Raw genomic sequence first — 12155 nt, 5'->3', positions numbered from 1 at the left:
GATGCTCCCTAAAATAGAGAAAGAGACTTTGTGGGTTTGTCTGTTTTATCTCTGGCCAGCCTAATGGCTATGTCACAGATTAAAGATGAATGTTACAGCAAAGGCTTCCTAAACTGTGATTCTGAGTGTTACAAGTGCATTAGAACAGACATGTCCCCATAGTCACCACCAGATTCCTGGATTGGGTGAGTTAGACTAAACACATATAGAACATTAGAGAGTTTCCAGGTTGCAGCCATTGTGCATTCTCTCTCCAGGTGTTTGAACCGCTCTGTGTTTGCTTTGTAGGCTGCTAATGATGAAAAAGTAAAAATAAATTCAACTGCCACAGTTTTCTTATCCAAGAAAAATGATCGTGTCAAGCATCATTTATATTTGAGTATTCAACTTGTTGGACATAAGTGGTCTTTATTTTTCTTGTTAGATATTCAACAAATGAGCAGACAACAAAGGTAAAAAATGTGGCTACCTAAATATAACTAAATGGCAATGTGTATAGCTTGATTTTTTGAAGCTTTTGTTTCTCAAATCAAGTCAGTTTTTTTCTAGTTTTAAGGTAAGAAGTGTTTGATACTGGCTGGTTTTTAATTATTGGCTCATTATTGGCGGGCTGTATAAAAACAACTGAATTGTGATTGAGCCACCATGGATGAAAGGTGTAGGAATATTGTTTTTGTTTACTTTTGATGTGCTAAATAACACTTGGTCAAACTGGCATGGTTTGGTTAAACAGTGCCTGTGTGTAACCATAAAGTGTAAACCTCCACACCCCTGTAACTTTTGGCCCGATGCATCGTCTCCCAAAAAATGGTTGGATTTGGAACATGTTGAATTTTTTGACTGGCTGAAAAGACAAAAGATGCCATGGCTGAGAGGAGCCTGCCTGTGTTTGTGTTAGTTGGTGGTCCTTTGTTTAGTCCTGCATCATCCAGCAGAAATAGAACAGAGACACACAGTTCTCTGCTGTGGACTCCACCATTGTAATTGATGGTCTTGCTGGTGACACAGAGTCTATGTGTTCGTCCAACAAAGTGTGTGGGTCACACAAACGTAGAGCCCAGTAATATTCAAAGTGGAAGCAGTTATGAGTGTTTGTGAATGAGAGTGTCAGCTGACAGGGCGTATCTAGATTTTAAACTTTGTTTTCTTTGTCTGTGTCCTCTTAGATAGCACAGTGGTTTGAGTGTGTGTTTCCGTGAGTGTGTGAAACTTAGTCTTCTGTGGTTGAGGAGTACTTTGATGCAGAGGTCTCCACCTTAAGTTTTTTTGTGTTCCCACATCACTTTGGCGAGTTTTCCTTTCAAGTCCTGTTTGCCATTTTGGTCACAGCTAGAATATCTTGGGGCTGTAGCCACACACTCCACGCTTTTACTTGTTTGCTACAGCTAACTCACTAATGTCGGCTACAACTCACTTTTGTGCCGTATTAAAGCGTGTTGACAGTTGAGGCAGCCTTAAAAGAATTAGCATGACTTAATGTGATTACATGCTATCTAAACAGAAGTTTAGATTTGGCTCACCGGTGGTCTATTTTACACGTCATCATTCACCCCATTCTACCTCTGTGTTTGTGCTTTATGTATTTAATGCTTCTACCGCAAAGTTGTTGTCACTGAGCCAATGACTCAGATCCAAAGTGTGTTTTTCCTTAGTCTTTAGACTCCCTCAATCTTAGCAACGCAGAGGAAATGTTAAACTCAGACTGCACCTTTCTGTCGCCCAGGAGCACATGCCTACTTTCCTGTTCAATGGCTACGAGGACCTGGACACATTCAAGTTGCTTGAAGAGGAGGACCTGGATGAGCTGAACATCAAAGATCCTCAGCACAGGGCCGTATTGCTCACTGCTGTAGAGCTGCTACAAGAGTATGACAGTAAGTAGACTTCAAAACATACACACATTTCGGATGAGTGAAGACAAACTCCCCGCCTGTTTAAAAGATGCATTATAATGTGTGGTTCAATTAGTGTACTCTCAATTCAGATCATGGTGTATATTGGGATTTTGCCTCAAAACGGACTATTTTCCTGAGAGAGATACCTGCTGAGTATGAGTGTGGCTGAAATAAAGACGCCATCTTGAAACCTCAGTACACAGCTCTCAACAAATGTCACTCCAATTTTATGGTAATGCAACTGAATAATTTGTTCAGCTGCAGTGGTTTCTTCCAATTATTTTTTATGATGCAGGTCAGCTGCATGCCGAAAAAATAAGAATGAAATGAAATGAATGAACCAACTAAATTTTAAAATCAATTCAAAAACTTCAAAACTTAATGCTGAGAGGTTTTTGTTTTTGACTGAAAAGAACAACAAATTAACAGGATTTAACACTATTAACATGAAAGAAACAATTCCACCCTAATTCTAATGATGATGCTATTTTCATTTCTTTGTATTTTTAGGCAGCAGTGATCCAGAGCGCAGCGGCCTGTCAGGCTCCCAGGAGAAGCTGCTGTCTGAGAGTCGGGGTCTGGTGGGAGACTCCCCGCGGGACTCCGGTTGCTATGAGAGCAATGAGAACCTGGAGAATGGTAATGATAGCTTTGCTTAGTGTAGTGTGCTTAGTGTTACCCAAGGATCACTGGGAATTAGCCTAGCTAAGGCCTAGCCCGTGTCTAGCGTAGTCCTAGTGCCACAGTGACTCCTCTGCCTCTTTCCTGTCTGGGCTGCCACCTCTGCTCCATCTCTTGCTATGCATCTGCGCTCTAACACCCGGCCCATCTCACTCCTCTGGACCAGCATCTGTCAGTCAAACAGCTCCTCTCTCTGCTGCATCTGCCCCCAAAACCTCACCTGCACACGCCTTTCACCCCTGTAGTTTGGGTGCTGCAGAGAAAGAGTCCCTTGTTACTTTCAAACCTTCTTACCTTTTACCTCTCTTTCACTGCACTTTCTTCAATACTCTTTCCATCCTATAGGCGCTGTGTATCATCAGTGCCCAAGTCCACTTGTAACTGAAAGGGAGCCAGGCCCCAGACCACTAAGCGTAGTCCACCGCACATTGCTGGGAGCACAGAGGGAGAGATGCTCTCCAATGCACAGAACTGTTCTGATGAGAGCACATTCATTGCCCAGTCATGGACTCAGATTCCCAGCTCTCCCACCTGTGGCTTCAAGGCCAGTGGATGGATACCAGGAAGACGAATATGGGCTCAGAGAGTATTTCTGTTAAGTGTTTTTAATATAGAAACAGAGCTTGCTGAGTAGCATGTCAAAATGCCTGTTTATTTGCAGTGGTGATTCTATAGGCTGATAAGGCTTTGAAAACATGTACAAGTCAGGTAATGATTCACAGCTGCCATTTAAATCTGTTGTCTTCATAGCATTTCTAGATGTCACTTCCCTTGTGTTCATAGTGACCATATTGCACAAACAAACAGTATGTGCCTAAACAAGATGTGGATGAAAATATTTTTAAATTGTAGTGCATAGATTGTAAGGAAGTTTTGATTATAGAAGTTTATTGAGGTCTTACTTGTTTTGTTTTGTTTTTGTTTTTTTTAGACTGCTCTGTATGCTTTCTTCTGCCACACAGATCATTCTTTTTAACAGCTCCATAACTCATAAATCACTGCTTTGTCAAACCTTGTCTTCTTTCTATATCTGTTGGGCCCCAGTGTATCTACTGGATTTCCCCTTTGTGTGTGTATGTGTCATTCAGGTTCAACAGTAAAGTGTGCAATCTGCCACAGTAGAGATTTAAGTTGTGGAATAAAAACCACGTCTTAAAAAAAAAAAAGAAAAAAAAAAAGACTCTGGGACTGCTTGCTTGATTTTTAAGTTTCTCCTTTTTTACTGTCTGTTTTTCCTTCCTTGCCACTAAACACTGTTCACAAACTAGTCGCATAACTTTTAGTAAACATTCTGCATTTCTTCTTGCTCGTTCAGGGCTCCACAGTGCAGCTATAAACACATAAAGTAACAGCATTTACTAGAATGAAGAATTAGCATCGGAAAACAATTCCATTTGAAATTAAATCATTGAAGCTAATTAAAAATCATCGCGCAGATTGAGTTTTTAAAGCATTCTCCATTGGAAAATAAAATGGCACTGTAGAGCCCTGAATGTATGCTCTTTTAATCAACAGACTTTCTTCAACATACATACATGTGTCCGATCAATTTCCTGTGACTATGTCATAATTCTACCTCATATCATCACGACCTCTGTAATCTATCTACCTTCACTCGTAATGTTCACATGCATACATATTATAGTGAGATATTGGTCAGTGAAATGAAAGGCGGGTAATTTGGAAAAAAAAAATCAATGATACACACCATAGTTTAACATGTTTTATTTGTTTTCATGTATCTTAAACCAGTCTAAACAATCACTTCATTTTAGTAATCATTAGATCAGTTTGGTCATAGGTATCACACTGTGTTCTTATTTGTGCATCTATAAAACACACTGATGATGTTGTAATCAATCCAGTAGCACATCATCACTTTTACTGATAAATAGCCACATGGTCTGAGCTTGTCTGGCATTTTAAATTTTGAAGGACTGTATGTCTCACTGGACATTCAGAAGACCTCACTCACCTCTGACTTCATTTCTGGAGATGAATGTTGTAATTAAAGTAAATACAGTATCTCTTGGACCTGTCAAGTCATTAATTTATTATATTCCCTTGTAAATAGCCATAGCAAAAAACACCAATATGCTTAACTACCTTTCTGAGAACTTGAAACATTTCATAACATTCCATCTATTGAACCTCTTTCTATCGTCCCACCACTTAAAGTCTTTGGCAAGTCACACTATGTGGCATCCACCCATTTCATCCATCCATTTTGCTCTGTAAGCCAAAGGATAGATGGTAAGTAGCTTCGGCTTTTTTGAACCAATGTTTTTGAAATATCCCATCCAGATCTTTTTATTTGAGGATTGCTATGACAACAATAAATCAGCCAGTTTGGTGTTGAGTCAAAGAGCTTATCCCAGTGGCGCTCCACCCCTTCTCCATAAACATTTCTGTGCTTTTGACTGTGGTTTACAGATAAGCCTGAGACAATAAGTTTATGTGAGTAGATTATTTATTTTCAAATGACCTGGCTTTGGCAGACTTGTGAAAAATAATTGATGCTGCGAACATGTTTTTTAATGATGCAAACATTTCATCACATCAGAATCCTCTACTGCTGCCAAAACTGCAGCCATCACAGGAAACAAAGTAAAACATTAGGGATGAAAGGCAGTAAAAAATAAAAAAAAAAAAAAAAAAAGCGCACTCTTTTAATATGCATCACATTTTATATTAATGAATGCATTGCTACAGCAAGCTGGAGAATGAGGGACTTATTTCCTGTTAGTATTCCTGAAAAGAGGAGAAACACTTTGAACTTTTTTAACAGTAAAGAAATTTGGTGACACTGGGTTGAGGATGAATATTTTTATTTTGCAGGCAAGAGCAGGAAAGCTTCCCGTTCCAGTCGTTCTTCAGCAGGCCTCCAGTCTCCAGACTACCCTACCCTCCCCATGACCCTTTCAACAGAGGCTCTGCAACAGAACAGCAAGAACCAGCGCACAAAGTTCCCGAAAAGCTTCTTCATCAAACCCTCCCTGAAGGGCTTCAACCTGCTGGGGCTGCGCAAAACCCAAAGACAGTCCCCCATCCCTGCCAGCCGCAGCTGTGAGGACCTGGATGGACCCCCACAGCCCACTGGACCCTGGAAACGCTCCCACTCTCTGGGAGATCTGCACTTGGAGCAGACTTATGAGCAGAAGACGGATCTCGGTGTGGAGTTTAAACCCACCAAGGAAGAACCCAAGTCAGGCAACAGTAGCCCCACCAAGGTCTGTAGAGACAAGGGTTCCCCACCTCAGAATGGGACTCCAACAGTGAGCCCTAAAGGAAGGGCTGAGAGGCCGCCCATACCCTCCCAGTTGCCTCTCCGCCCAACTTGTCCGACACCCCAATCCCCCACTCACCCAGAGCCCCTCTCCAGTCCTACTCCAAGTCCACCTGAGTCTAGTGGGGAGAGGGTCATTCGGACTCACCCTAAAAAGCCTCCAGTCCCTCCTCCTGTTCCTGCCAAAAAGTCTAAGGAAAGACTAGCCAATGGCCTGCGTCACCCCCCTCTCTCCCTGCCCTCCTCGCCATCCCCAACACCCTCCCCTACCCACTCCCTCACCCGTTCTCACCCCAGTAGTCCAATAATCAGAAGCAGCAGCAGCAGCCCCAGTGCCCCTGCTCTACCTGCCAAGACCCCGAGCACCCCTGCCAGCCCCTGTGCCACCTCATCGGCTTCATCCATGGGCGAGGAGTCAGGCACTCCCCCAGCAGTTCAGCCTCCTTGGCTCTCAGATCTTGGGGGCAAGGTGGCTGTTGCAAGAAAAGTTTCCCATACCAAGATGAGTCCTGACCTACTCACTCTGCTGGGACAACGGATGGAGGCCGAGGGAATTGATCTAACAGAGGAACCCTACTCTGACAAGGTCAGTGAAGTATCATTCATCTAAACATGAGATAACAAAAATCTCCAGGTCACATACGGGATGACTTCTGGTTGTGTTGCATATCGATACATACACCAATGCACCACTTGTATTCAGTTAATGCATCTTTATACACTTTAAACAGATGCTGTCATTCAGACATTTTACTAAAAGCACAAAACTTACAAATACTTAGATAAGTTTTTGTAGTAGGTAGTAAGGTGTGGAGATGAGGTGAGGAATTCTATTAGAAACCACATCCTTGCTAACGTATAACAAAAACATATGAAGTCATATTTCCATGGTTAGTGTGAAAATCAGGCTCCAAGACACCTCAGGGCTATACTTGTCTGGCGTCAGGCTCTTTTGGTTTAGCATTGTAACATGCCTAACTTAACTCAGTCATAATTTGACTGCAGCTTGGATCCAAATTGCTCTGTGTTAAGGCCAACAACATCAGTGGCTTGCTTTGGAACTCATTTAGTTTAAAAATAGACACTAATAGAGAGTCTAAAGTTTGTGTGTTTCTTTCTGTGTGCAGATGCCTTTTTGTATGCAAGGGCATTTATTTGTGAGTGAGGGTGTGTGGGTGTGTGTGTATGCACAATAATAAATACACTGCCTGGAGCTGAGGGGGGAAAGACTGTGGGTTGAGTTTCACTATGATGCGGTTGAGACTGTTAAGTTTATGGGCTGGATCTTACTGAAGGCAGACGGGGTTATAAAATCCTCTGCCACTCACCAGACCCCAGGCTGGGCCCCTTTAACATGGCAGAGCCTCCAACACTGGCAGGAAAACAACATACACACAAACACACACAGACATCAAGGGATGAGGTGAGAATTAGTGTCTTAGACCACAGCACAGCTCTGCTGGATTCCTGTTAGTCAGAAGTGGATTGGCAGAGACATGAGAGGCACCCTGCTGCTGCAGTAGCAACATGTAGGGCATTAACGCAGTCACTGGTGTCAAAGGACATACAGGTTGAAAACAGTGATTTCTTCCATTTGTAAATTGAAATTTGCTATAATAATAATTAATTAAAAATGTTTTTTGATAAGTCATAATTAGGGCTTGGTAACAAATATCAGTACCGACTTCAAAGTGTCTGTAGCAATGAGTATTTAAAATAGTCAGTTATCAAAAGTTGGCATCATTTTGAATCCTTTTTGATCATGTCTTCATATTTGCTGATTATAAATTGGGAAATCAGCAGACTTTAAAAACATCAGACACTTTTTTATTCAAGCAAACTTTTTGTAAGAGTTCAAGACATTCATAAAAAAAGTATTATTTTGGTAAAGGTACCAAATCTCAGATATCGTATTGGCAAGGCAGGGGTATTATGAAATTTCAAACAATATCCAGCTTTGGGTATAGTACAAGTGAATGAAATCATATTATTGTAGTACATCTTGAAACTCGTTCATTGTTGGCTAAAGGCATCAGGCCCAATATAATCCAGGCAGTGTGGAGGCTAGGCTTGTATGACCTGCTCTCCATCCCTCTCCCTGGAGGGATCAGTTCCTCCATCCACCCTCGCTTTCATCTTCAAAAGACCTCCGGTCCAGTTTGGCCAACCAAAACCAGGGCTTGCTGGAAACCTGCCAGTGCTCCAGGTGTAAACACAAAGGAGAAACAAAACAAAAGTGTTCTGTAAAAAAGTTCCGCTCTTTCAGTTCTCTGTCCTTCTTTTTCACATAGTCGCATTAGTTATGTTAGTGACAACAGGGATTAGAATATGGATGATTTTCTATAGAAGTAGCAGAAAACAAAGTTTAATTATACTGTCCTCTTTCTAGTGTCTTTGTCTTCATATTTCCCTGACTCCCTTTAGAATTGTGGTCATTACCTTGCCAGACGATGTTTTGTACTTTGGCCCATAACTTGAGACTGTTAGTCTGCTTCATTCATGAACTACCAGATTTGCATGATGTTCATAGTAAGCATATAAATCAAAATGCGCCTTTATCTCAGTCCACTTCACATTGCCCATAAGCCTCTCATTGGTTGTCTATCCAGGGCCTTTTAAAGCATCAAACAGTCTTCTTTAAAGCATAGATTGATGGTTTAAATGTATTCTTATTTCCATATATGCGTCTTTAATGTCATCTTTCTACACTTCTCTCCACCAGCATGGTCGTTGTGGGATCCCTCAGCCGCTGGTGCAGCGTTACTCAGAGGACTTGGAGCAGCCTGTCAAAGATGTGGCCTCCGCCATGGACCAGCTTAGAGTCAAAGAGCTCCGTAAACAACACCGCATGGCTGTAAGACAATAGCACTGATTTTACTTCATAGAGCTTCATATCAATGAAGACAATTATGGAGTTATAGAGTCATAGAGCTATAGATAAATGCTTAGTGAGGCTTTCCTAGAGTGTAACAATGCAGGCGTGAAAATAGGCCAGTTGTGACACTAAATTTCCCTGTATCCAAGTCTGGCGCCATCACTGAGGAACAGTGCAAATTGTACTTAAATATTTAACAACCCAGCTAAATGTGGAGATATACTTTTTATACTTAAGTGGCTTAAAATTAACTCAAGATAATAAACCCTATCTTTACCCCATAACTTTACACGATTTGGCAAATAAAAGTTTGGGAACACAGCTTGTGCTGCCAAAGTTGCCTGAAAATGTGAAACCTTGACTGTTTTGTCACCACATAGAGGAACTACTGTAAATAATGCTGTATTATCCAACTGTGTCACTCAGATCCCCTCCGGAGGTTTGACAGAGATGTGCCGAAAGCCTCTGCCCTCAGGTAACATCAGCACGGTCTCTGATTGGCTTGTCTCCATCGGCCTGCCCATGTATGCCACGTCCTTGGCAGCGGCAGGAGTCGACACGCTGAGTCGTGTGGCCTTGTTAACAGAGAGTAGTGTGTGGGAAGCTGGGGTGCGGGATCAAAGACACGCCCGCCGGCTGGTCAGTGAGGCACGATTGGTCAGCGCGCACAGAGAAGTGCAGTCCTAACCATGTTGGACTCAGCTTGGATAAACAGGTATCAACTCACTGGTCAGTACCGTCTCATTTAAACATGGTCAGTAGGTGGCCAAAGGCAAATTGGCCACAGGACTGAACTACCACGCAGCACTACAGTACTGCCTGTCTCGCACGCATCAAAAGACTGAAAGTGAGACAACTTGCTCTCTGATGTTGTCTCTATCATTCTGACTTTCCTAAAATGTTTACGACATTGAGGAGTTTCTCCTAACAGCCAAGACAAAATATCAGATGCCTTTTTAAAAAAGAAAGACTGTAGACTCACGCTGTGGGATGGCTTCCATTCTGAAGACACCCCCAAAGTCTTAAAATAAAGACCTGGATCTGCCTTTAAGGAAGATAGCACACTCTTTTGTAGGATGGATGTTCGTTTTGTTTTTTTTAAATACAGAAAGATGGTTTATTTCCTGCATATTTCATAAGTGCTCCATTTTCATCTCTTGTGGCAAAGCAACATTATCTGAGGGTCTTTAAGGAAGTCGCTTGGCCAAAGCGACTTCCTTCACACTCAGCTTCTCATTCCCACAAACAAAGGTTCATAATGACAATGACAGAGTTCACTCAGTGTCTGGACTTCTAATCCACTAAACAAAAAAGGAATAACTGGTGGTTTTGAGATGGCGTATTTTGTATTATGTTTCTGTATTATAGCATAATGCATATATTAATTTTAAAATGATTTATATGGTAAAATTTGTGTTTGCCTTTTGAATGTTGCAGCCTTATTTTGAGGTCAGCTGTCAGTCATTCCAAAGCTGAAACGGCTGACGTCACACCCTTATATTTCATATTATACTCTATGTCCTATATAACTGCGAATCTTGGATGCACATCCAGCTCCAATATGAATACAAGTCTTACATAAAGCTCTGTTTTACTCCAGTTATCTCAGTCAGCTTCATAGCAACAATACATTCCCTGTGTATCCAAGGACATTTTAGTTGCCTTACCATTATGAATGAATAGCTGGAAGGAATAGAACATATAGTGTTGACTTAACCATGACTGAGACTGAACTGTGCTAAAGGTGGAAGCCTTTTTTTCTGAATGTGTCAAAGTCTGAGGAATAATTGAGACACGGGTTTTATGAACGCATAAAAACACACACAGATCATATACATGTATGTGGACCACTGACCATGCTTCTGAGGAGATGTGGTTTTTATTCTTGTGAAGCTCAGACGATAAACCACAACACCACAGGCACCACCCAGACTTCACCGTATGTTGAACATCCCTTCACCCTGTTCAACACGGTCACTGGACATGTTCCGCACAGAGAGTTGTGGGACAGGAGGAAATAAAAATGTTCCAAAGACACAGCTGGCATCTGGACTGTCATATCTGGAATTTATTGGACTGTCTACACTTTGGTTGTAGCGTAGAGAAATTTGATTTATAGCTTTGTTTGTAGCTATAATTAATGCCAGTCTGAAATTCTTGATTGGACATTTGCCAAACACATTGAGGGTGGATGGTAAGAACAGTTACATCAGGTGAAAAGCTGACCTCCGAGGTCAGCATACACTATGACAGTGAACAGTCTTGAAAATCAGGGAAACACTGAGTCGGGTCAGCCTGTTACTTTGGGCCAAAAACAAAACTGAAAACACCCAGAAACTCTTTCATTTGCACACTCTGCATAAATGAATCTAACAAATATTCCTCTTTTTTTCTAACAGTAAAGTTCTATCTTTCATGACCAGGACTGAACTAAAGACTTATTCCATGGATTTCATATTTAAATTTGATGAAGTGTTATTGCTAAATTGCAAATAGCTTTTTTTTCTTTTGCAGTGGGCACTTGATAGATAGATGTTTGATGCCTTTTTTCACTTCAATCAAAGTGGTGCTCTGGGAAACTGAGGACAGGGGGTCATTATTGAAAAAGTAAAAGACCCAAGAAGTGTTTTGTAAAGAATGAAAATACTGACACTGTAAATGCACTTTAGAGGGTAAATCTAGCTGTTTTATAGGTAAAATTGGCTACATTTTGTTCACAGGTCCATTAATGGGCATCTATTGTCAGGTATTGTTAAGGGTTTTAATGGGTTATGCTGGTATTTTAATTTAGTATTGAGTTCCCGATGCCAAGTTTAATAACAATTCGCGAGTTAACCTGTTCCAGTTACTTACTTCCAGTTTGTTTTTGCGGTCTTACAAAAAATAAATTCTTAATTACATATATGAAATGCTTAGCAGAAGTTGCACATTCTGTATATGTAATTGATATTTAAATAACTTATTTTTGCTTTTTTTCATATCAACTGTAATTAGCTGTACTATATGAATAGCAATACCTTCCTGCATAATGCATATTGCTTAAGCCAGTGAGGAACTACAGTATGTATTGTAATATATGTGTACAAATTATTTTATTTGGTTTTCATCTACCTAATGATTGTCCATACAGATTTGCTTGTGTATTGAAACAACAAAAGTAATGTCCATAACTATTTGTCATTCTGAAATATAATAAAAACTGTTTCTTGCCATACACTGGCTTTCTGATTGCATTGACACACACACACACACACACACACACACACACACACACACACAGTAATGGAAAGACTTGGGCATGGCCTCCTGGCTCTTTTCATCATTGTGGTTAACTGTGACACTGCATATTGTCCTGTTGATAACTTTAATTATATTTTAGAAATAAAAATGAAAAAGCATTTATTCACAAAAAGAATAA

The 12155-nt window shown here is 40.9% G+C and overlaps 1 protein-coding gene across 6 annotated transcripts in view; it reads left to right on the top strand.

The window, feature by feature from the left end:
* Positions 1–11951, top strand: part of sash1a (SAM and SH3 domain containing 1a) — a 228528-nt gene extending 216577 nt beyond the window's left edge. For all 6 annotated transcript variants that reach the window (XM_071479305.1, XM_071479301.1, XM_071479300.1 and 3 more), the window contains 5 exons: positions 1724–1874; positions 2406–2534; positions 5415–6448; positions 8585–8716; positions 9164–11951. In XM_071479305.1, coding sequence (XP_071335406.1) covers positions 1724–1874; positions 2406–2534; positions 5415–6448; positions 8585–8716; positions 9164–9424 — 1707 coding nt within the window. In that variant the 3' untranslated portion in view covers positions 9425–11951. The remainder of the gene's footprint in view (positions 1–1723; positions 1875–2405; positions 2535–5414; positions 6449–8584; positions 8717–9163) is intronic.
* Positions 11952–12155: the final 204 nt, after the last annotated feature.

The sequence above is a fragment of the Trachinotus anak genome, unplaced genomic scaffold, assembly GCF_046630095.1.
Source record: "Trachinotus anak isolate AG129_WGS33_773 ecotype Australia unplaced genomic scaffold, CSIRO_AGI_Tana_v1 ptg000005l, whole genome shotgun sequence".
Taxonomy (NCBI): Eukaryota; Metazoa; Chordata; class Actinopteri; order Carangiformes; family Carangidae; genus Trachinotus; species Trachinotus anak.
Note: the sequence above shows the minus strand (reverse complement) of the source record. Positions and strands in the feature narration are given on the sequence as shown.